This window comes from Embiotoca jacksoni, unplaced genomic scaffold (assembly GCF_022577435.1).
Source record: "Embiotoca jacksoni isolate LCO1_2020_lvr unplaced genomic scaffold, fEmbJac1.0.p SCAF_11, whole genome shotgun sequence".
Lineage (NCBI taxonomy): Eukaryota > Metazoa > Chordata > Actinopteri > Embiotocidae > Embiotoca > Embiotoca jacksoni.
Window position 1 is genome coordinate 5,999,053 of NW_027185241.1, and position 26,561 is coordinate 6,025,613.

General features: G+C 41.0%; 2 protein-coding genes across 2 annotated transcripts; one reads left to right on the forward strand and one right to left on the reverse strand.

The window, feature by feature from the left end:
* Nucleotides 1-7,180: 7,180 nt before the first annotated feature.
* Nucleotides 7,181-12,645, forward strand: LOC138192044 (neuronal pentraxin-2). Its single transcript, XM_069139217.1, has 5 exons — nt 7,181-7,975; nt 9,024-9,462; nt 10,022-10,275; nt 11,644-11,823; nt 12,270-12,645. The coding sequence occupies exons 1-5, from the start codon at nt 7,253-7,255 to the stop codon at nt 12,477-12,479; spliced, it is 1,806 nt and encodes a 601-aa protein (XP_068995318.1). The 5' UTR covers nt 7,181-7,252; the 3' UTR covers nt 12,480-12,645.
* Nucleotides 12,646-14,668: 2,023 nt separating this feature from the next.
* On the reverse strand, nt 14,669-26,229 carry cyth2 (cytohesin 2). Its single transcript, XM_069142673.1, has 12 exons — nt 26,079-26,229; nt 23,159-23,309; nt 22,237-22,303; nt 22,032-22,150; nt 21,864-21,944; nt 21,536-21,648; nt 20,461-20,609; nt 20,248-20,359; nt 19,413-19,489; nt 18,275-18,346; nt 18,000-18,154; nt 14,669-17,833 (listed from the first exon to the last, which is right to left on the reverse strand). The coding sequence occupies exons 1-12, from the start codon at nt 26,143-26,145 to the stop codon at nt 17,746-17,748; spliced, it is 1,251 nt and encodes a 416-aa protein (XP_068998774.1). The 5' UTR covers nt 26,146-26,229; the 3' UTR covers nt 14,669-17,745.
* Between the last annotated feature and the right edge of the window lie 332 nt (nt 26,230-26,561).

A 26,561-nucleotide genomic window follows, 5' to 3' on the forward strand; every position in this document is an offset into this window, starting at 1 on the left:
AAAAAGTTGAAGTGTGTACTTTACTAGGGCCATTTAGAAACACACATACAACACAAGAAAAAATTAATCTCACTTATAGGCTTCAATTAGGCTACTTGGATTTTTGCCGTTTTGTTTGGTTTAATTGTTCTGAAGGTTCACAATCTACATGGTGTTTTAAAATGATGGAAACCATCCAAGTCCTATGTTCCTAAGGTCCTATGATCCACAGATCTTTTCTTCCTTCCTGGGGTCCTGTAAATTCCCATGGTCCCTTGATCCCCTGGTCCCATGTTGTCAAGGTCTTAAGATCCCCAGATTTTTTGTTCTTTCCTAGAGTCCTAAGTCCCCAAAGTCATATGTTCCCATGGTCCTTTGATCCCAAGGTTGTATGTTCCCCCAAGGTCCCATGTTCCTTAGATCCTTTGTCCCCCCCAGAGTTTTAAGTTCCCAAAGTCCCATGTTCCCAAGGTCCTATGATCCTCCATCCTGTATTTCTAAAGTCTGCATTCCCCAGATCATTTGTTCCTTCCTAGGCTCCTTTGTTCCCAAGGTCCAATGTTCCCAAGGTCCTATGATCCCCCGCCCTATGTTACCCAGGTCCTGTGTTCCTTCCTAGGGTCCTAAATTCCCAAGATCCTGTGATTCCAGGGTCCAATGTTCCCTGGGTCCTGGGTTCCTTCTCTGGGTCTTATGCTTCCCAGCTCTTTGTTTGCTTAATATGACATGGGCTATTGTGGTTTAGGGTTAGAGTTAGGGTTGGATTGGGGAACATAGGACCCTGAGAACTTTGGAACTTGAAAAGATATTAATTCGGTGACCAATGCTGCAGTCAGTTATGCACCATTTGGTTGCAAGATTTCATATGGTCCAACATTATTGTTACGTGAGATGTTTTCATCACCGAAGAGTCTTGATAATCTGGTAAATGTAAGTCCAGTGACCAATTTCCTCATAGCTTTTTTAAACTCCACCAACTCCCGAGAAAAACACTTCGTTGCATCACCAGCTAGTCATTAATCTTGTTTTTGCTGATGTTTGTTGCTACATAGGTAACCAACGCTTGTCTCTGCTGTTGGACACAGGTTTAAATAGAGCACCAAGTCTCAATCATATGGCAACATACAGCAAATCAATCATAGACAAACTCAAAAAATAAGTTATAAGAGACTAAAAAGCTCCATATAGCTGCAAAAATTTATAATATCTCTTGTCATTTGTTTCACTGTAAAATACAAACCGATGAATGCATCTTAAAGTAAAAATCAATTTAAAATAAGACACTGTAAGAAAATAATTAAACATATTAATCACAAAGGATGATTTTCACAGAGTTGCTTTAATATTAACTTGTTAGCCTGTGTCGCCTAGTAACTATTCAGGAACATTTCATGACTGTATTGCACGGTTTGAATATCCAATCTATTTAGTAAAATCTCTGAAATACTAACTAGAGCTGTTATAATTGTACAGGAAGAAAGTGTATTATTTTATTCTCATGAAATAGAAACACTAAAATAAAGAGCCACTGCTTTACAACTGCACATTATGAAGTTATTTTAATGGCTCTGAAGGGCCAATTAAACTCTGAATTACATATATGATACCACTTATTTTTCGAGGGATATAAAGAAACTCAGGTGTCTGATGGAAGCTCTTTTGTATTGCAGTTGCAGGTACTTCCCATTAGGTGGCGACAGTATGACATCACTTCCTGCAGCACTTCCCTCTGCACGAGGCTGAACCATAAGCACAGTGTGGTGCAACAAGTGCAGACTAGAGATAAACTGCACTACCACAGTCAAACTGTGTCTTGAAGACCAAAATAGGTAGGCAGGAAATTAAAAAAATCCTGAACACACATTGATAAACGTGTATAAAGAAATTCAGCCAAATTTGAATGAAGACATTGAGACTTTCAGCAAAGTGTCCATATGAAGCATTTTCCACTGAGGTGTATTCCCCTTATCTCATCACTGCAGCTCATAGCCTGTCTGCACAATCTCTAGCACTAACACAGATTGAATTATTCCCAGAACAAACCTGCATCAAAGAACTAGGTCAAAGTGTCTTTATTAAGGAACAGGTTGTCTGAGTACATCTCTATGCTTGAAAGATAAACCATTATCTGTAACTTCTCATCAGCCTCCAGTTTGCAGGCCACAGCAGATGAGCGTGCTCGGGGGGTTCGAGGTCACTTGATTGAGTGTTGAGGGGAACATTGGCGCGTCTGTGGTCTCCTGTCCTTGGACCTGAGCCGTAAAGCTGTTTGTGTCTGCTCACTTCCTCAGGGCCTAATTCACACGTGCTAAGGAGATTGATAGGCAGAGCTCGGCCTGCACTGACCTATTAAACAATAAAGATGAGTCATCCACACATCTTCCAACTATTTTCATGCCATCACACGGTGCTTTGTTTGACGTGTGTCTTTGTCTGTGTCTTTTATCACAAAGCTGATCTTTACTCCATTTTGGCCTAGGTCCCAATGTGTCACATTAAACACACTGTACACAAGAACAAAACTCGTGGTCTCAAAATCTGTCAAAATCATAACAGAAAACAACAGTGCACCATGAAATAAAAAGAATATGAGAAACATGAGCTTTCCTGGATGTGCACAACTTTGGTGAGTCCGTATAAAAGCCATAAAAGGCATTTTCCCTTTTTCTGAGTTCTAACTCAGGGAGTTTTGAGAATGTTGAAATAACTGTGATCAAGTAATAAGGCAGCATCTGTGTGGATGACATGATTGTTTTTACACTATTAATGATGTGATGTGAGGTGAAACTAGTGTGACATTGTGACCATAGTGTGTGTGTGTGTGTGTGTGTGTGTGTGTGTGTGTGTGTGTGTGTGTGTGTGTGTGTGTGTACTGATAATCACTGAATATTTCAGTCACTTGAATCATTTGAAAGTGAGTTTTATGCTCTTTGAAATCCCATCCCATGTTGTTATAAAACATAAAAAAAAGGATTTAAGAATTTTTATAAATACTATAAATACTGTAGACATTAAGTAATTGTTCAGAAGGTGGCTTTGCAGACTTTTGTCAGCTTTTACATCCTGTTCAGACATTGTTTTCCATGATGAAACAGACAGAGTAAAAGTCACAGAGCCAGGGCATGAACTTTGTCCAAGCACCTGTAATCCTCCAACAGGGGTCAAATTAAATGGTTGTCTGTCCAATGCTTGAGACCGAGATATCGAGGAACGCCTGAGGGGGTTATTCAAATTTTGCATAAATGTTCACTTGGAGCCAAGGATGAACTGATTAGATTTGTGGGTTAAAGGTCAAAGGTCTGCATGACCTCACAAAGCCCATTCGCAGCACATTTTTCTGGCCCTAATCCAGTGCCATCACTCAGGAGCAGAAAGGCAGATTGTCACCATATTACAGATTTGGTGAAATACTGAATTCATGACACTAATCTTGGGGATCAAACTTTAAACTGTCGGGTTGAAGATGTGTGTGAAGCATCCATAGTGGAAGTATCGTCTACTGTCATGGTTACAAAATAATGGTAATCAGAATCAGCTTTTTTGGCTGAATTCCTTCAACATCTCCGCTACATAAATCATATGAGTCTGTACAGACATGGATGTAAACTGCAAGTTGTTGGCGGAGGCGAACAATCACAAAGCCGTAATTGTATTTTAGCTTTATTTCCACCTGACTGCTCTGGATGGATTACAACCTCCATTTTCATTGAATGTTTTGTTACAAAATGAACCATGAAACTGTCAGGAGTTTTGAATTTCTAAAGAAATGGAAATAAAATTAAAAAAAATGTAATATCAATAGTCACTAATTTGAAAATAAAATGGAGCTTTCATGTTAAGGGTTTTAGTTTTTGCTTTGTTAATTCAGGCATTAAACAGGCACTCAAAGACTCGACAAGGAGCATCCATGCCCGACATATGCCACTGTGTCTGAACCTGTTGTTTATGTTAATGTAAGTACAAGTGTCTGTCCTTTAATCAACATGCTGGCTCTATTGTTAGTGTGTGATTTTCTTCGACCTAAGAGCAGCCATCTGCTGTGTGGCTGCTGCCTCCCTGGCTGTCAGTCAGAAGAGGAATTAATCAGGCCAATTACTCCCTTGCTGAGATCTAGGTGAGCTGTGTGCTGGAGGAGGTAAGGTGCCAATGTTTGTGTCCTGTTAGATAGGATTTGTGAACTGGAAGTCAAACTTTTAAAAGAAAAATGTTTTGATAGTTTGTCAGAGCATTGGATTGTATTAAGGATACATCTCTGAGATCAGTGTCGGGGTAAAAGTAAAGATGGTAGAGAAAGGAAGATGCCAAAAAGTGTGACAGGGAAAGAGGTGTGGCCTTTCAAGAAAAAAAAAAAATCACCAAAGAGGAGGGAGGGAAGGGAAGGAGGAGAGAAAAGAGAGGTAGAGACAATGAAGGAGGGATAGAAAGAGTTGAGCTCTCTGGAGTAAATCTCTCAATCTGATCAGTGGGTGAGGAGGTGGGCTAACTGATGAGCTCACAGTGGCGAAACACAAGCTCGAAGGTAAGGACTCCAATTTGAACTTTATAAGAGGGCTATTACCATTGATATATATGGAAATTGTATTTATATCTGGGAGTTCTTTCTTCCAACAGTCAGAGATTACTTCCTGTTAAAAGGGAGTTATTTCTTTCAGCTCTCACTCATGTGGGAGTTGTTGAATTATTAGGTTCCTCTCTATAATGTTGTAAAGTTCTGTTGAACTCTAAAATGTGAAGTGCCCTGGGATGACTTTTGTTGTGGATTGGTTTTATACATGAGATGTGTGTCTATCAATAATTTCAATGAGGTGTAACCAAGAGGTCAACAACCATAGTGCTGATCTGTTTACCCTTTAACCAGTATGATGCAGATAATGTCAAGCTTTTAATCATCCTAATTAAAAAAAAAATATGTTCAGTAATTGATTAATATATGGAATAAAATGCATCAATCTGCAAAAGAAAACAGTTACACTGTGCCATGTTGGGCACAAACCTATTTGTAATGTTTTGGTTGCCTGTAACTTTACTTAACCTTTAAATCTGATTTAGAGGGAATATGACGCTTAAAATGCATGAAAATTAATTTGGGTGTGATGGATCCTGCCATTTATAAGTACCAATATCACTGAAAATGCAATTTTTAAAAAAAAACATGTTATTGGGATATGAATATAATTTCCTTAAAAGATGTTGCTTAAGAAAGAGGTGGCTGGGTTTGTTGGGCTCAAGTTTGAAGGAAAAAGGACAAACAAATCAGAAAATGTATACGTTAGCTCACCGTTCTTATGCTGTTGGTGGCCATGATAACGATGTTGTTGTGGTGGATAAAATTAAAAACCTCTTGGGAATTTTTTTTAACATAATTTCGAGCAGAATGTTAAACGTGGCTGTTTTAAAAGAAATTAGAGGAATACAACTTTTTTTTTTTTTTTTTTTTTTTTTTAAACAAGTATTGATTAATCTGGCATTATCTTTTTTTTAATAAATTTAAAGTACACAACAAACTGAAGGGATGTCACTAAACATACAGCTAGATGATGTACTCTTAAACTAGTTAAACTAATTTATGTTGAGACAACAAGAACTCCACAGCGGAAATATCGATGCTGACACTGATCATTTAATTTACTGGGATTATTACAGTGTTAACAGCATCTATTCTAACTACAAAGACTCTGTTTACAAATGGAGAGCACTTTATTACGTCCCAATCAACAGTTTCTTGAATTGCAGGTGTAACTCGAGTTGTCAGTTTTTAATTTGAGACTAATCACACTGCTTAAATATCCCCCTTGACCATATGTTGCTGGGATGGTGCATGACCCCCGTGTACACCGTAGATTACACACACACACACACACACACACACACACAAGCCCACTTATCTCTGACTAAATTACCACAACAACTGTTTTCAATTAGGTTAATTGATTGACCTTTGTGTGTTAATCAAGCTCGGGCTAAACGGTGGAGATTGGGTGTGACACGGTCCTGTGCGTCGACCATCTGTCTCTCCTCTAAGCCCCGCAAATCACAACAGGAACACAGAACATGTCTGAGACAAAGGTGGAGTCCTCTGGAGAAAATAAACAACAACATATTGCAAAGATGATTCTCCATTTAAAATTAAGGAGTTATGCCTCTATTTTAATTTTTTTTTGCATTTGTGGAAAATTAAATGAAGGCAGACATGCTCTTCGTCATACAACACACTGCATGTTTTGTCTTTGTGTCATTATTGATAAATTACAGTGATTCATGTATAAAGTATTAACATACACAACACACATGCACACACACACCCATTGGAGAGGCTGGTCACCGCGAGCAACAGGTGGTCAGTGAGGTTTAGCTGCCATATCACGTGTGTGCCATTTCAAAATGCCGACCCTGAATAATAAAGGACATGTTAGAGTTACAGAGAGGTCAGCTTCTCTTTATGATGCACATACATGAGAAAGAAAAACAAGCAACCACATGGACTCACATTAATGTTTAGATATCCATTAATGGATCAGTGCTTCACTGCTGGTCCTCTATACTGTTTTAACATCATCCTCCAGATCAAAGACTTAATTAATCACCAAACCCATCTAATTAATGGGATGCTCCAAAAATAAATAAGGGTATCTTTAAGACACTGTCCTGAGGCCGGGAACTCACACTGAAGGTCCCATCAAACATCTCGTTGGCAGCTCAGGTCAGGATGTCACACCTGGGATTTGGACTAATCCATGTCTGGACAGGCTCTGATTGCTTCGGCACATGCCTCTGTCGCGCAACGTTACCAGTCGGTCACACTGCAGCTAACCGCGGCTAAAGACGTCACAGCGAGGCGTTCAGCCATCGTCGCATCCTGCTGAAGACCAAGAACCTCGATCAGCTTGGTCAAATGAACAAAACCAGAAATAAAACTTCGACGAGACCTTTCTAATGGAGTTGCAACAAAAATAACTGCTTTATAGTGCAGGCACTCATATCAATAGTCAATCAATATTGTGTCCAACCTTTATGGATGCGATTAAAAGTCCTTTGTCTAATATCCAATATTTTGTTTTGCAGGTTCCTTCCATTCTTCAGGGAGGAAGGCAGACAACACAAAATACACAGAAAAACTATTTCACAGATGATATGTGGATACTTTGTGGATGGGGATCTTTGTAATCTCGCTCCTTGATGCCTCCTTTACAGCAGCAATTCAAGCTTTACCTCAGTTGGCATCACACATTCTGAAGTGAAGCCAAGCTTCTTAGTCTTTCTGGCTGAACTGTGGATGGAGATCATGAGGAACTCTCAGTCTCGACAGCTGTTCCTCGTTCCCGTTGTGTTTTCTGTACTTTCATTCCCCTTCTGCCCTGTGTCTGCCAGTTCAGGGTCTCACTACGACTATGGAGCCCACCCACGCTTTGTATGTACACCTATTCCCATGGACGCAGACCCATCCTGCTTCCCTCCGGCAGGTCCAGGCGCAGGGGCAGCAGGGCCAGCAGGGCCAGCAGGGGCAGCAGGGCCTAGTGGACCAGGCCATCAAAGTCCACCTCCCGCTGGCTGGTGGGGGGCGAGCGAGGAGGCCAAAGCCACCATCCTCCACCTTAGGGAAAGCCTGGTCCAACAGAAAGAGACCATCCTGGACCAGAGAGAGACCATCAGGGAACTGACGGCCAAGCTCGTCCTGTGTGAGGGAATCGGACGGGGGGTGTCACCTCACAACGAGCACCACGGCACAGACCCGTACTCACATCATGCGGTAGCGGCCAGTCATCACACATACACTGACAATGGGCACTATAGCAACCAGCAGGGTCACCATGGAAACAGCAACCTCATACCGGACTCACCGCACTACCCCTCTGTGGGGGGGCAACGATCTGATGGAGGGCACAGCAGCAACAGCCACGGGAAGGATAAACATGTGACACCAGGGGACATCACATCATCACCCGAGCAGATGGAGAGGATGCTGCAAGCGCTGAAGGAGAGACTGGACAACCTGCAGGTGAGCTGCAAGAGGCAGAGAGAACTTTATCAACTTTGTGCTGAAATAATGCAAAACTATAGAAAGAAAGAAAGAAAGACATAAATGGTGCATTCAGGATGAAGTGTGTGAAAGTAAACACAATGAATTTAGAAAGAGTCAGATGGAGGCTTGTGATGTACTGTGTGCCCATGTATGGCTTTTCCTAGTTAATTGCTGTCGTCACCAGACTGTTTATCGAATAATCAAATCCCAAAGTAGTTTGTCCACTAAGTACTTCAGACAAAGAACAATGAATTACTTAATCGCATAAAGCCACTCACTCCCTTGGCAAAAGAGTCACTCTGATGTCCCTCGGTGGGCTCCTGGGAACAGCAGCCGGCTCAGAGGTGGATGTCACAGATGAAATACTCTGGCACAAGGTTACAGTGGTTTGGCTGCGCAGATTTAGCTTTCTGGTGGATATTTGGATGTTTTACAGTCTGTTTTGGACTTTTCTAGGTGCATTTATCTGTTATTTTGAGGCGTCTTTCTTCCCTGGTTCATGATCATGGACAGATGTCAGGAGCTGTGGAGAGTGTGTGAGAGTGTGTGTGTGTGTGTGTGTGTGTGTGTGTGTGTGTGTGTGCGTGCGTGCGTGCGTGCGCGCGCGTGTGTGTGGGGGTGGGAGGGGTGGGGGGTGGGGGGGTTCTAAGATCAGCAGTAATTACTGGGATCTCCCTTGACAGACTTGTAATCAGGGCACACACCCGGACAAAGCCTGGATTACCTGAGAGGAAGCGAAGCAGAGACAGATACAGGAAGACAGTGAATGTGAGAGAGGCACAACTGGCTGCTGTGTTTGACAATACAAGATAAAAGTAGAAAATGTACATAGCAGGCAAAGAGGAGGGAATTAAAGATACACAAGTTCTCTCTGAAGCTGATGACACACCAACACACGTTACACGGTTCCTTCAGGTTACTCAAGGTTGTGCCAAAATGTGTCCAATATGATACCTTTGTTTGAAATGACAGGAACTGCTCTGTTGTCAAGACTTCACCCGTGTGTTTTCACGTTCCTCTGCAGAAGAGGAACACATCCATCACGTTCTCCAGCTCTCTGAAGGAGCTGCTGCAGAGGAAGATCACCACTCTGGAGCAGCAGCTGCACCATCGCACCGCCGCCCTCAGCGGCCTGGACCACCACGACGATGACAGCAGTCACAGAGACGACGAAGACCATCACGACGACGACGAGCACCACCATGGTGACGAACACTCAAATGACCACAAAGATGACGACGATGACAATGATGATGATGGACGCGACGTTGGTCACGGTGACAGCGGCAACCACACAGATCATCACGACGACGACCACAACGATGACGATGATGGTGATCACAACAGCAATGAAGCAGACAGTCAAAGTTACCTTCCACACACGGGATACAGAGCACCGGGGCCGCGAACTGGTTTCCACTCAAATAAACTGGAAACCATGCTCAATCAGCTGCAGCTCACAGGTACACATCACAACAGTAATCACAGCTGATCTGTCAGCTTCCCGTTCATGAACCAGAGTAGTTAAGTGCGAGTGTATGGAAGAGATCGAGACACCGGCTACTAAAATTGCAAAATGCCTAAAAATTCCTGAATGTTTTCTTTTTTTGGCAGATTTTAAAATTGTATGTGTTTTTCATTGGTAATCATCTATTTTTGCAGCCATTCTTTCTTTCTGTCTTTATCTTCTAAGTTTTTATCTAAAACGGGAAATACAGAGAGCATTTTTGAAACATCCGTTGACAAAACAATCTCCGAATCCAAAACTCCAGAACACTTACTAAAAGGTTACGGTGAGATTGTTTTCTTAGCTGCTGTTTCCAGTGTCGAGACTAAGCCTTGAACTTTAACTTTTACCAGAAGTCCTTAAATCCGCTCTGAAAAATGACATTTTTAACACATAAAACAAAATCAGCAAACTCTTTCTGCTGAGGACGTTCATGTGATATGCTGTTAGTCTCCCCCAGCAGAACTGGTATTAAATTGACCCAGAAGTGAACGATGTTATGTTTCCTCAAACAGGTTCCAGTAGGAAAATATTAAAGGGTCCCGACGCCTTCCAGATCAGCTTCCCCATTAGGACCAACTACATGTACGGGCGGCTGAAGAGGACTCTGCTGCAGGAGATCTTCGCTATGACTTTGTGCCTTTGGTTGAAGGCGGGCGTGGGGCCTGGACTGGGAACTCCTTTTTCCTACTCTGCACCGGGACAGGCCAATGAACTGGTGCTCCTCGAGTGGGGGAACAACCCCACCGAACTGCTGATTGACGACAAGGTGAGGGAGAACGAATAACAATGGCGCGTTTCTCCTCTCAGTAGGGTGGTGCTTGGAGTCTGAATAACAGGATGTCACATCTACGCATCAACCAATTATGATTTTTTTTTTTTTAAACAAAAATAATAGAGGAAAATTTAAGTTACTGGCATAGATTGGAGTAGTTAAATTAAATACTTAAAATTATATAAATTGAAATAGATATAAGAAAATTAAATCATAAATAGATACAAATTTAACAGAAAAAACAAACGTAAATCCCAATGATTTCATAAAAAATGAATAAATAAAGCATTGGTCTAAAAATTCAATTAAAGGTCAGTAAAGGAAGGCTCTATTAATTTTTTAGCTTTGGTGTTAAATTTAATTGTATATTTATAATATCATTATTAAATATGACTATTTAGGACTCAGTAGTGAATATTTAGGAACCATAAATATTCAAAATGCAACTCCAATGATTTTAAGCATCAAAGTCTGTTTACAGGTCTTGACGGAGTGTTAAAAAACTACATCTACATGAGATCTTATTATTGTTCATGCGATGTCACTATAATTAGTGTTGGTCGGGGCTGAAGGCTAATAGTGTGAAAATAAATTGTAAAACATATGTATGAGTGGTGTTTGAGAGAAATGGCCCCTCCTCATCCTGCCTGACGCTCGCAGCTAAACGAATCTCTGGCTGAATTTAGAGCAGTTGAGTTGCATTGTGGGTAACGTGGGTAACACATACCTTAAAGAGGAGCTAAACTCCTCCCGAAAATGTGCTGACTGCAGCGATCTGACTTCTCACCTGGCTGCTGTTGTACAGGCGCCACTGTAGGACACGGTGACATCACAGTTGAGTGTGGTTACAGGTATACTCTTTACCACACCCAACCACAAGAGGGCAGTGAAACAGTTTAACAGCCTGGCATGCGGCCTGGCCTGTTTAAAGAAATATTAGATTAGATAGATTTAGATTGAACTTTATTAACACCACAGTGGGGGAAATTTACTCGTGACAGCAGCATAGAGAAAGAGAAAAACCAAAAAAAGTGCACACAATATGAACAAATGTACAAATACTTGTGAGATATAGGAAATAAGATAGATACAAAATAATTATTTTAGAAAAAAAATAAGATAAAATAAAATAAGAGCAATGAATAAAAATACACACAAACACAGACAATATACACAAAAAAAAAACAAATAAAATAAAAATAAATACAGTTTGGCTGGCTTCTATACTTCTACCGCTCACTTAGTGAAAAGACAAACCACTGACTGACATGTTCATGCTGTCTATAAACAAACTGCATCTCTGTATTCAGAAGACGTTATCCCAGGACATGTTTATAATAGTTATCACCCTCCACTCCGCAGGCAGCGACATTGCCGCTGTCTCTGGGCGATGGGAAGTGGCACCATGTGTGTGTGACCTGGTCCACCCGGGATGGACAGTGGGAGGCCTACCAGGACGGAGTGCAGAGGGGGTCCGGGGTCGATCTCGCTCCCTGGCACCCCATCAAACCCGGGGGGGTCTTCGTCCTGGGACAGGAGCAGGTAAAGACGAAGAGAGTCACTCCATGCTAGTGCAGGAAGATTTTTTTTTTTTACAGTATATGAAAAGTACAGAATGTGCCAGAAAGAGCAAGAATTTAAAACCCAGTAATAATGGGTCATTTTCAGGTTCTTTCCTCTATTAGGTCCCTGAATCTGTGCACATGCTGAGCATATTAATTGTCATTTGAAAAGCCTTTTCTATTGGTTTTTTTTGAGGATTTAATGTTCGTCTGCCATGAGCTTCTTCATACAAACATTACTCCAAACATCACTTGACCTGAGCAACGCTCGTGTTTTACAGTTTAACTGTTTTATTATCTTACATTTTCTACCAGAAGTGTTTCACCAGCTTCGGACTACTTTCGAATGTGTCCCTGAGCTCATGAAAGCCACAGCAAAGGGTCAAACAGTACGATTTTTACCCTTCTTGTGCCTCTCCTCCTCAGGACACTCTGGGAGGCCGATTCGACGCCACTCAGTCGTTTGTGGGCGAGATGTCGGACCTGCACATGTGGTCGCACGTCCTGAGCGCCAGTGACATCTACGGTCTGGCCTCCTGCGGCAGCCACCTCAGGGGAGACATCGTCGCCTGGTCCGAGACCGAGGTGGAGCTTCACGGAGGCGTCGCCAAATACCCCTTTGACCCCTGTCACTGAAGGCTGTCACACTGAAGGAGACGAACATACTGAGAACCTTTATCATCTAAAACAAACCACAGACTGAAGAAGGTGCAAAATAAAACAAAAGTCTGACTGTCTGTACATCTTTTTCAGGATGAGCACTGCGAGTCCTACAGACACAGAGTCAATGCCTTCCTTTAAACTTAACCAGTAACTCTTCCTAAATAACAAAAATAAAAAAATAATGTGATTAATCTGTATTTACAGATAATGTGTAGGGGCTTAGTGGTCTTACGGCATAGTTACTGGCCATTACCTGTTGTAACCATGAGTTTGCGTTTTATTTTAAACAGACAAGTGCAAGTGCTGTATGTGACATATTGTCATATTGTTAATAAGACTAAATACCGTCGGGTCTGTGCTGAGGTTTGGAGACCTGAGATGAGTTCTGTTGTGAAGTGACAAACTGTACGTTGTTAGTTTGAATGAAACCCATAGAAATGTTTCTTCAGAAACCAATTGCTATTCTGGATTCTCTTTTTTTAAGGTTTCCATGAAACATACAGCTAATTTACCAAAGAAATTGTAGAGTTAAAATGACTTTGTGTTGCTCTTTTGCGATGTTTCATTTTGAGGGAAATGCTTAAGATCCTGTCGGACAGAATTTGGTGTTTTGCAGCCTCTGCTGGTTTTACAATTATTACACAGACTCTTGCCTCGACTTGTTATTGCAACAGGGCTTCTTTCAACAATTGGAAAACGTTTCTTGTTTTTTCCAACTTTTGTATATTCTTAATGCAGGTTTGTTCATTGAACAAATCAGTGGCATTTCTCACTTTTTCAGTGAATTAGATTGAAACTTCTGACATTTTGTGTAATAAAGTTGTTGTACTGCGGCTTTTGAATTTGTCAATCTGGCCTTGATTGTATATTTATTATTGTACAGTTAAACACTTACATTTCGGCAATGTTAAAACTTTATCATTGTGTTTTTGGAAAAGTGTGTAAATAAAAGTGTGAAATTGAATTTGTCTTTCATTTTTTAGAGTTCAATCCCAAACCTGACAAATACAAAGCCCTCATCACTTCGTCACCCGTCATTATCGACAGTATTAATAACTTTAATCCCAGTCAGACTCACATTTATGATTCAACCAGCACTCCCTGAAGAGCTTTTATGACTCACTGCTGTGCAGAGAAGGTGCCTTCTGAATCAAGCAGCTCAACAAACCACGAGACAAACACACACACCTTTCAAGACTTACTGAACAACTTGACGACACTAAACAGAACTTAACTACAAAAGATCCAAAATATGCTGCACTGTCCAGGTTTAGTCTGTCAGCTATCTTTAAACAAGAACTCCTGTAAGACACCGAAAAGACTGGGACTAAAGTTACTAATACATTTTTATGCATGCCCCTCTGCACTAATGTGTAGTTTATAGTTCTTGTAGAATGGAGGACGCACTACTGGCTAGTCATCCTACTGCGCGCTATAATTGCATCAGGTTTGATAAAACGCTTTAACTAGAAGAGTCCAGAGCCATGCCAGCAGCCGAGAGGCTGTACTTTGGTTCTGTGGTTGTTTTAGGTAAACATGGTGATGTTAGCAGGTAACGCGTGCTTACTGTGTTCAACATCTTAGCTCAGAGTGTCAGCGTGCAAAAACAGCAAATATTTGCTCATAAAAGTATCAATAAATTTAACTTTTGACCTGATGGTGGTACTTTATGACTCACCAGTCATTACAAGTATAATAAAGGAACGCGTGTACTGAACTGTATGTCGGTCCAACAGTTGTTGACATTTCACACAAAACATCACAGTAGCAGATGATCAGTCATCATGATACACCCTCTGGGCCCCATGAATAATTATCCATTACAAGAACGTGTTTTGTCGCAATCCATTTAGCAGACATTAAAACATTTCATTAAGTAAGAGAAAATCAGTTGCCATCAAATTTGGTCCAAATATCCTCATCTACTCAGAGCACTTCAAAACTTCAAACATTTACCGACACCGTTTCAAATTTAGCTTCTATTTTATAGTTAATAATCAAAGACTTTATAAATAATTCATTAAAACTGCTAATACTGAAGGGAAGTTCTGCAGCTGCAAAGGTCCTGATCATATTTTGTTAGGTTTAAACAAACATTTTACCTACTGGCTGAAATATGACAAAAACCCAGAAGAAATAAAAACTCATCCAGCAGGCGGTCATCTCTGTTTACCTTTTATTGTTACACAGTAGTTTACTGGCACCAATGTAACGTGGTTTTCCGTTTTGCTACATTTACAGATGATTTATCCATCCTCACCTCACAGTAAATAAAAATAAATAAATACAAAATAAAAAAAAAATTCTGAAAGAGGTGGCTCTGGGGTGGAAGGAATCGGAAACAGCTGACCGGTTTCATTCGGATCATTTCAGTGTTCATTCTTGTATTTAAATGGAAATAGTACGTTTGTTTTTTTTTGGCAACTTTGCACTTCAAGAATACCCAGAAAGTGAAGGCCTACAGACAGTCCCTGTGATGTAGAGAAGCACAAACATGGAAGTATAAAGTTAGGCCTTTGTCAGTCTGATGAAATGGGGGAGGAAAGACAATCCTAAATGTGTCTGTCAATCACCCGCTGTGTGATCAAACGTGTTGATCACAGAGAGAAGACCCCATTTGGCTTAATGTAACGTGATCAGTGTCTGTCGACCTAATGAAGATCAACATATAGTGTAAATACAGGTGAGAAACTGACTGGGTGATGGTGTTTCACAGTTCATCCTATTGCAGTATGTAAAATGAACAGTAGAGGGCGCCGAAGAGTATTAAGAGTATCGTCAGTCAAAGTAACAGCATTTCCCCCCCCCAAAAAAAATGCTAAAAATCAATAAAGTGCAGTCAAAAATTTGTTTTCCTACCATCTAAAAAGCCAGCTCATTAAACTACTAGTTTATGAACTGGATGTCAAGCAAATCTATCACTGGACACAAAAATCTAAACTCATTATTGATTCATTACATCTCAATATTTTACAGTCATATAATGAATCAAAGATTTATTAGTGTTCCTTGTTTTGCTGCCTCTTTTTTTTTTTTTTTTTTAGCGCTGCAGGATGATGGGAAATTTCAGCTTGTAAATAGCTTCCTCACACTTCAACTGGGCAGCCAATGAAGAAGACACCAGAGAGCGACTAATCTCTGCTTGTGCTTTGCTGAGTCTGATTTAAAAAAAAAGAAAAAAAAAAAAAAGTTAGTTAAATCAGACTAGAAACATCTCCTACATATCTTATTTTGAAAAGGAACTATAAATAAATTGGATAATTTACTTATGCATAAATCAACTTTCATATTAAATGCAATTTTTCCAAGTCAACAGGGAACACTAACACTTTTCAAATCAGTGCACTAGCATGATCAGCGATGCGTCAGTACTACCTACGACTGACGCGTCCGTTAATCGACATGCAGTAATACAGTAGCTCGTACAAAAATCTGATTTTAACAAAAGAATAAATTAAATCATTTCTATGTGTATCGTAAACAAATATGCTAACATCTATTTACAAAAAGTGTACATTGTTATGAGCTGCCTTTGTGATTTCTTGAAACTCACTACAGCGGTAACTAACAGGTAAACGTCGGACAGAGTTATTACTGGTGAGAGAGATGTTGCAGTGTTGAGCGAGAAGGAAATGATTTGTGGCATGCTGTAACATTACATCTGAGAGGACATGATGATAACTGCTCAGTATTAGTGTTAGAAAGGATTGGTTAAAAAAAAAAAAAAAAAAAAAGCCTCCAGACTACGATTTTCTACTCTGCTATTGCTCAAACATGTTGAGAAACATGCTAAAGAACTTATATATTTTCTCAGTGAGCTGAAACAAGCAGACCAAACTGCTCGTGTGCGTCTCCGCTAACTTTGTAAGTAAAGCAACTCTGTGAACCGAGACTACTTAAAAGATCAACAGTTACTCGACACTAAAAGTTTGTAAATATACAGTTATGACACTCTCCCCACATAATGTATACAGTACCTCAGTGCGGACAGTAGTGAGGTGAATTTAAAACTTGTACGAGTACTATAGGAAGCAATGAGCACGTCTGAGTCATCACTCCTCTCTGACCAACACTAACTGAATAATATTAGTGTTTGAATACTTAATTCACATTTCATATGGGGTATGCACAATCAAGAAAGGCAATATCTCATCCAGGCGGCATCAAATGAATGTTAAGGAGGACTTCATGACCGTTGAAGCTGCTTGCTACCCTGAATAAGACCACGTCACAATAATGCGGATACATCTCGGAGACGTTTGTTTCATGGGTTTCCGATCCACACTAGCCCCGTCAGGTCCGTCCTCTAAAAGTCCACCAAACATGCTCAAAACGCACTCAAATACAAGAGCTTTTCTATTAGGCATGCACGAGACGCTCAAGCCAACAGACTTAAGCACCTTCCAGCGGCTTTTAGGGCTTTTATGGGTTTAACAAAGAAACCTTAAAGCAGGAAGTGCACCAGCAAATCAGGATTTCCACAAATGGATTTGGACGCGCAGTCACCTGAGATCATGACAATCAAATTAGCAGTCCTTCATGACCAAGTGTGCCGAGTGTGGCTGAAAGGCCAAAACAGGAAGAAAAGTCTTATAGAAAGTACCAATAGTGGCGTCAATATAGCCGAACACACTTCACCATCTACTTAAAGGAGCAGTGTGTAGTAATTTAGTGGCATCTTCTGGTGAGGGTGCAGACTGCAACCAAAAGAAAACCCTTCGCATCCAAGCTTGGTCTATGGTCGCAGAAAATATCAAAGGTCCCTCTCTAAAGCCAGGGTTTGGTTTGTCCCATCTGGGCTACAGTAGAAACTGCATGTAGATATAAAGGGTACATTCTAAGATAACGAAAACGCAAATATTCCTAGTTTCAGGTGATCACACACTAATGAAACACAATAATGACTATTTCGCTGAATTTCTGCCAATAAATCCGCCACACTGCACCTTTAAATGCTGAACGAGTGAAGAGTGTGGTGAGCAGACGGGACAGATGGTGCCCTCTGTGTTTCAGCTTGTGTGTAACAGCGGTACTGAGAAAAAAAAAACCCCACAGGCAGCAAGAGTCGGTGAGCTGTTCACTGTGAATGTGGCTTCTCAAAGGTCTGGTAGACAGGATAGCAAGGAGTTCTCATAACAGGAAGAGAAGGCATTTGGGGGAGGACGTTTAAACAAAACTCGTGAACAGGTAGTCAGGAGAAGGGAGAAAAGGAAGACAGGGAGAGAGTGAAGGGAGTGATCTACGGCTGTTCCTCTTTCTTCTTCAGCGATATACGTTTCTTTCTGGCTGCAAGCATTTCGTAGAAGGGATCCACACTGACAGCAGACCTGAACAGAGGGCAAAGAAGCACTGTTAAGTGTGGTGGATTAAAAAAAAAAAAAAAAAATTAAAAAGGTACACGTGTGATCAAAAGGTTACTTTGTGTTTTCTCTATAGTTTATTGCTACCCTTGATTTTCCTTTGACATTATCCTCCATTTTCCCATTTACGTACTTGATGCTGTGGATCCATTCGTCCTTCTCCTCAGGTGTGGGAGCAGAGATGCGGTACACCATGTGGTTTCCCTCCACCACCCTCCCATCAGCCTCCGTCTTACACGCCTTAATCAGCTGGCCCCGGTTGTTGGGGATGTACAGCTCAAAGCAGTTCTGTTGGGAGGAAGGGGAAGAACTTTTGATTAATACTCAAAATATACACTACGCTGGAAATTAAAAAATATATATAATAACTACATCTAATTATACTGTTGAGGAAAAAGCCACACTTACAGGTTTCCGTGGGTCTTCTACCTCACGGATGCTGAGGTTTTCCAAGGGAATGATACCTCGGGGTTCCTTATCCTGTTTGTGAATAACAAGTACAACTTTCAGGCTTTTACTTGTTTTTTTTTTTCCCTCCTACTTTGTTTCTAATCAGTTCCAATAGGAATTTGAAAAATGGGAGTCAAATCAATATCATAAATGTATCAAATTGGATGAAAACTAAAATCCTATCACACGGTGCACACTTTCAGAAACAATGTGGCTTGCAACAACAAACAAATTCAACCAGTTCATCATTTGTGGATGGGCTTCCAGTAAATAGTGAATTGTATTTATCGTTTCACTTTTTACCTTTGTTACTCAGCAGGCTTCAAGTCACTACAGTATTGTTCATCTGGAATGCGTGTTAGTTTTGTGTCTAAGTGCTGGTATCATCATGGCACTTTGTAATTCATGTCCTGTCCTATGATGGTCTGACTGGTGGCTCTTTTGCTTTCACTGTATTTGAACAAACAAGTTTCCCTTGTAGTTTGCAGATTAATTACTCCCACTGAAATGCTGCAACATTTTCCAAATGTTTTACATGGCCGACATTTTGTTTCAATTAAGGTAAATGTGACATCAGAATGCCGTATCTCACCCAGTAACTAACTAAACTGACTTTAGGCCACATACATGTCCTAGCTGCTTGCAATAACCGAGTAGAGACTAGAAGCTTCTCTGTAGTCTGTATGCGAAAGCCTGCATGTGAGGTCGTACATTTTAACTACAGAATAATAAACCTGAGTTATACTCTTCCTCTGAAATTACATGTGTCTCTGAATGCAAATCAATTACGTACAGCGCCATCCACAACCACAACCAAGTTCTCTTAACTTCCCCTGGAACTATTTTCTCTGGCAGTCACATCTAGATTTTCAGCTCCAACAGTCCACATTTCCAAGCAGTCTTACCATTTTACATAAATATAAACACGATTTATCACATAATAATACAAAGACAAAGAAAGATTTCCACAGAAAATAACTTTTGGCCACAATAAAAGAAAATGCGTGAGGATCCTGCTGAGGCCGTTTTAAGGACTTGACAATATCCAGGTCGTGCCAGATCCCCCGAGACATTGCATAAGGACACAAAAACTTACTGTAGTGTATTCAAAGTAATAGAGGCAGTTGTCTGTGAGGATGAACCATCGACGTTTCCAGGTTTTCACCCTTCCCCCTGAAACACAAAAACAGTGATGACAATGAGACGGGAGAGCAAAAAAAAAAGAAGAAGAAAAAAAAAAAAAAGAGGGTTGAAAGTTTGAAGGGTTCTACTTCACTATATCAGCATTGTAACATCAAACTACACGGCTACAACTTTAAAAAAAAAAAAATACAACAACTCTGTCAGTACATACCTCCTGAGAAAAGAAGCAGCGGCAGTAGAGGGTGGAAATCGCAGGCAAGAAGCAGAGACAAAAGAAACCAGAGGATTTAGAGGGAGACGGAGGACAAACAGAGAGAGACAGGGAGGAGGAGAAGATTATATTAGTGACACAGATCACAGGCCCCGCCATGCAAAAGAAAACAATCAGATTTTAAGACTGCCATAACACAAGACAGTGAGTCTCTTTATCACCATCATGCTAAATGGCAGTGTTTAAATGGTGAGCTGATAATTCAAGTGGAGGCAAAGAGGCAACAAAACCTCAGAGACAGGAGGGCAGCTTCATCATAGCACAAAGCCTCTCAGAAGAGAACAGAGTACAGTGGTATACACGACATATCCCGTGGTCATCTCAATAGCAACGTACACTCCTGACATTTGTAACACACACACACACACACACACACACACACACACACACACACACACACACACACACACACACACACACACACACACACACACACACACAGGATGTGTCAGTAAAAGATCCGCGTTAAAGCCGACACGAAAAACAAAGCAGAAAGGCCTCGCTGGCATCCTCTAACCGAGTTTAAGAAGCCAGCCCTCTCTGTCGGGGTTGAAGAAGGTGTGCGTCAGGTCGTTGCCATCATCCTCGGGGATCTTGAAGGGCTCGTTCTTAATGCTTTCGTAGAGATTCTGTAAAAAAAACAAAACAAACAGACAAGACGGAAAAATGAGATCATCAAAAATCTCTCTACATCAGCCGAGACGAGCAGAGTGGAGTGAGTTGATCGTACTCTGAGCAGCTCCTCCGGCAGGTCTCCCCCCTCGTTGATGCCTCGGTTCATTGAGATGAAACGGTCCACTCCAGGTTTGTCCCTCACATTGGGGTTATGGAGGCTCGTGTTCAGCATAATTATGGCAAAAGACAGCACGTAACATGTGTCTGCAAAGAGGAGAGACATACAAGAGGATACAGGAATGCTGAGATATGCTCGGTACCGTGATAGGAAGGACCTAAATTAATAAATTCGCAGACAAATCCGGTGTTATTAACAACGCCTGGTTTTACAGCCTAAGACCTGCTGCCAAGTTGGTTCTTGCTGTTGCACGCAGCTTGTATTAGCAAACTCTTTGAACTGTGTGTCGTGTTGGGACTTCTGGTGTTTAATGAACCTGCTTGTGAAAGCAGAGCAGAGCTTGCAGTTTGCCAATACTTTTGTCCTTGCTTATCTAAAAAAAAAAAAAAAAAAAAAAAAAAAAAATCTGCTGACACATCTCCTCGTTTACCTACCTGCTCAACCCCGAGGTTAGTGTATTACTGCCGTAAACTGATATATGATGCATTTTATCGGATAAGTTTCATGATTATGGACTCGGCATCAGACCCAATACTGATATCAGTGACTGTGCATTTCGTCTAGTAAATGAACTGGATCATTCAAAAGAGCCCACTTTGTTCTCCTACTACCGTAGACAAAATTCGATATTACGTGAATATAAATCTGTTTTTATGATGCTAAACATGCCAACACACTGCTTCAAACAAGGGAATACTGAATGTAACTCGGCTCATGCGAGTTTAAGGAAACAACAACATTGCAAAAACAAATTGGTTTTGGTGAACAGCAACATTTATGACTGTGTGGGATTACACATCAGGTCATTTCTGGTAAGGAGCTGATTGTTTGTGTAAGTGCTCACCTGGGACGTCACTTTCACTTTGTGTGGACAGGAATTCAAAGAATGCACAAAAAAACAAGTTCCAGTTCCAGAAAATAAAACTTCATTTAAAGGGACAGCTGAAAACTAAACATAGAAGTCTAAAGATTACAAATTTATTTTGTAACAATGAAATTAGTGTGAGTTTACCGGTGCTCTGGAAGACACCGGGGTTGCAGTGGCAGTATCTCTGAGCAAAGGCCTCCATCATTCTGTCAATCTTCTGAGCTTCACCAGGCAGACGGAAACTCCACAGGAATTGCCTGCAAAAAACAGGTCAAGGATGAGGTCGAGTCTGAGAGAACAAATTCTGCAATCAAGGCAGAGTTTTACAGCAGCTGCTGATCTGTTGCATAGTTTTTTTCCCCCCTCCCCAATATGAGGTGGCGGTGAGAGTGGGACTTTCCACTGTATATCGGCAAGAGATTTTTGTCCTTGGTTAAAAAAAAAACCCCTCACCAGAGTGGACACAGCTCACCTGAGGGCCTGGACGAGGTTGAGATCAGTGAACTCATGCAGGTCAACAAAAGCCTGGAGGACTTTGATGTTGAAGTCGTCCCTGCAGAGCAGCACCAGAGAGATCACAGTTACGAACGGCTGACCCAAAAGGAGAAAAGACATACAAAGACATTTCAACATCACGCACCTTTCCCCGAGGTAATCTCCTATAGCCGTCTTGTTTAGGCCTTCTCCTTTGTACAAGAACTGAGCGATGTCCTCATGTGTGTGTCTGAGCAGCTCGTTCTCCACCAGAAACACGATGCCCTGCAGAGAGCCCAGAGAGTCAGTCACATCACAGCTAATAAGGAGTGAGACGGAGACGACCTGTACAAATATTTAAAGGCTATTACCTTTTTCGGGTCCATGTTGAATTTTTTTCTTCCCATTGCCACATGCCTACTTTTCTGTAGAGTTTTGCTGCAGAGCAGATAACGGTGTTAGGAATGAGTGGCTTTTGCTGCGATCAAATCGGAGCTCGTTATCAATAACGATAATGAGAAATCAAAGAATACCATAGGAGATAATAGCAGCACAACACTAAGACTATTTTACTTATCAACACTGGTGTCGAATACTCGACATTACGTGAAGCACAAGGTGTGTTTGACGTTTGATGATAATTTGAAGGGTGTTTTACAGTTCAATCCTCCATCAAAACATCATAATGTCAATCTAAAGAGCATTACTTCTCTAAAGCATGTGTAAAACAAACTGACTGATGCTTTACTGCATTAACATGTCGTTCTATTACATCATTATATCACAGCATTTTTCATTTTCTTTCATCTTTTTTCCCAACATTTAAAAGGGCAGAAAAGGCCCATGACCAACTCGTTTGTCGGGTGTACACCAAATATAGATTTAACTTGAGGGTCTTGGAGTAGACAGCTTATTGAGAAGACAATAATGTGGACGAAAATGTGGTGTGACTGTACAGCTTAGTACTGCAGCACTATGGACAAAAATCAAACAATGTTTGTGAAGACTGCTGAACTGCAGCAGATTTGGTGGATGTGAACAAATGCCAGTAAAATCACAGCACCGGTCAGAGGAGCAGCTTTCAACTTGTGGTGGGAGGACGACGAAAAAAAAAAAGATGAAAAATGCAACCAATCACAGCGAGTCTATAAAGTGATAAAGTTGACATACTCCAAATGAGTTGAATGAATCAAAGGACACCGTGGGGATGCAAGCTAAATTCAAAGCAAGCATTTTTCCCGTTAAATAAAATACAATGTAATTTGTTGGCCCTGATGTGAATTTCCTAATTACCTGCCCTCCGTGCTGGTCTCCAGTCCCTCCACCTCTAAAATCGCCTCTCTCAACTCCTCTCGGAGCCTCTGGATCTCCTGCAGCAGGACGCCCTTCCTCCTGCGGATGTCCTCCAGCTCGGAGCGCTCCTCTGGGCTAAGGTCTACTGGGACTACGGGGGGAAGAATAGAAGAATGAGCCCATAACTGCTGCAGCTACAGATAGAACAAGTGGGAGCTATGGCGACGAACACTTCACAGACTCAGCAGAGACAAACAGAGGTACAAGGCTTCTGTCAAATTCAGTCATATTCAAATTTTAAAGGTCACTTTTTTTTCTTACCACAAATACCGTCACACAGAAACTGCCTAAATTCAGGTTGGCAGACCCTCGCTGGCAAAACCTTGCAATTAGTTAGAGATTTACTAAATCAAAATTGTAAAAATATTCTTGCAGGCCTACTAAACCACATTATTATTTTTAGTTTTATCCCCTCTGAGATTTCTGCTGCCACCGCAAAGTGAATTGATTTTCATTTGTTGTGCTCACTGTGAACTGTTTTCTCAAGTTCTACTTTCTGTCCATAATGAGGCACGGTCATATGTAGACTTGTTTTTAATTCAATAGTGTATTTAACAGGGGCAGTGCTCATTACTAAACATTGCAGTAAATGCACTAGGAGGTTATTTTTCATCTGTAGTCCCAGACTGAGCATCCATGTAGCCCCTGATTAATTATTCACTTAATCAATTTTTGTATGTGGGCAGAATACGACCTGAACAGCCAGGCTACTGCAACACAATACTATGCAGGTAAAACAGCCATAAATTTATCTGGCTTTGGTATAATGATTGAGGACAATTTAAATTATTTCCACAGCACAAGATCCTTGACAAAAGCAAGAGCTGTCAACAGGATTTTAAGGGATGAAACTAGAAATGGCATTTAAACTTAAGTCTGGATGAAATATTGGCTTCATATGAAACATGCGGCTGCTCAGGAATTTCAGCTGTTGTAAAAATCAGATTTTGTAGTCTTAGATTTAGTAGTCACAGTTGACACAATTTTCTAAAGCTACTTTTTAAAAACGTCACTCGATGTGCTTGGACAACTTATATTACTTTCTAAAAAAAAAAATCCAGTTATGTAAAAAATGTCTGAATGCACCGGCAGTCATGTTAAGTCTTGAGCCCATAACATACTAAACTGACCCAAAACAAATGCAGTCTAATACAACAGTCCTGCAATAAATCCCAACTTTGTGAAGGCCATAATGTTGAGTGTTTGATGAAACTGTTTTAAGAGGCAATGTTAAATATTTTTTAACAATGTTGAATCAAAATCTTTGTAAAACTGTTTAACATAAAACTGAACATTATAACCTTCATGATGGTGGTATTTATTGAAGGGCTGTTAAGTCCGTAATACACTTGAGTCAGAGCCTGGTTACGCCTGGCATTTCATGCGTCTTCACATGCGTCTCAAGAGACCACTTGTGTTCGGCTCTCACGTCTCCACTCTCTATCCAAATGAACACCACCTATATACACAAGTAAATAAAGACATGAACATGTTCATAGAGGGGAGAAGAGGAGTCAACTCAACGGGAATTTAAGAAAATAGGACACCTTTGCTCACTGGAGCCTCATGCCATATTTAAATTTACAAAGTATTTCACATTTATTAATGTCTGAACTCTGAACACAGTTCAATGAGTTTGCAATTCACAGCCTGAACCATCCGGACCGATCGGTTTCGGCTCAGACTACTTAATTATTCGTGGGTTTGAGAGGGTCAGGCTCTGTGTTGCAGTGGATAAATGAACTGTGTGCGCGTCCCAGACCACCTCTGAATGTGATGTGAGCAGATCGGATCTCAATGTCAGTCCTGGATGGGTTCACACCTGTACTTTTACCTGATCACTTGTGAGCCGATCATGCTGGACGGATGTCAATGCCAAAGGTGAACAAGCTCTCAATTCAGGTAGAGGGAGCTAAAACTAAGTGTAGCCTTAAACAATAGTCCAAAAAAGTCTACATTATTAAGGATTAATCATGAATGTAGAAAACATTTTTAGGGAGTTGTTGATTTACCTGCGTGATCGTTTTGGGGAGTAATTGTATGACATGGCTGATACATGCATGTGTTATCTAGCCTACCTTCATTGATGCACATAATAGGTACAAATGAACAGAAACGCTTGCACAAGCTGCAGCCTCCCACTGAATCAACACCTTAATAACCGCAGCAAATACATGCAAGAAGGGAGCATTGTAGTCTTTGTGCAGGAGGGATTTACTGCAGGCACATTTTCAATATTGATCCTCAAAAAAAGGGCCGATTTTTGTCTAAACCACCCTGACCTGAAGCTCACTGCAGCAGCTTGTGGTTGGCAGTCAAAGCCCCCCCAGACCAGTGGGTTCACTCTGCAAAGCAAACAGCTGCTCTAAACCACCACCACCAACACCAACCACGCCCACAGCCCGGATCAACAGAATGGTTTGTTTCACACAACACATGCCAGTAAACTATTTACAGAGGCGGGCGGCTTCAATAGAATAAAGACTTGGTTTTTTTTTTTTTTTTAAACAAGCCCTTTAACAACCTGGAGGCAGGTTTGTGTGTTAAATGTCCTCCGACGTCAGCTGAAAAGTGATCTCCGAGCCCACATTGAAGCAATCAATATTTAGTTGGCATCGTGCTAAGCTAACACATTATTGTGGCTTGTCTAACACCAATGTGGTTTACATGTACACCCATACTTTTAGGAAAAGATCCCCCCCACCCCCCCCAAAAAAGGGGATACGGCCAATCGTTTTCATTTTCACCAGGATGATCAGCGTGTCACACCTGAGCTAATAAACTGAGCCACTAGCTGCACTACTAGCCACAGTTAGCTATCGACAGCCTATGCAAATAGCTACTTAGTAAGCCCACTTACTGTAGTCCAGGTCATCCATTTTTGGCGCTTTACTTTTAGGCATAAATAGTTCAGAGTCGACTGTCATTAAATGTCAGAAAATTAAGGATATATGTATAAATATATCCTCAGAACTAAAGGGAAAAAAATAGACAACCCCTGGTGTCGAAATGTTGGGCCGGAGACAAAGGAGGTGGCGACACCGGAAGCGGTGTCTGACTTTTTCAAGCGGAGCACTTCCGGTCAGTTGATTTTCAAAATATAACCACTAATGTTTAGCGTTTCTTGAAAGAGAAGAAAAGATCAAGTTTGGCATGAATATTGGCTTTGATATGACGAAAACAATAATAGATATGTTTAATCAGTTAATTCATGAAGTATGCTGTTAACAACACACCATTCACTCTTTTTAGAGGCAGCGTGGAAGACAAAATAGACTTTGACAGTTTGCATGAAATACATCCCAGTCTCTGGATTTCTGGAGCTCCATTTTCTTTCATTATT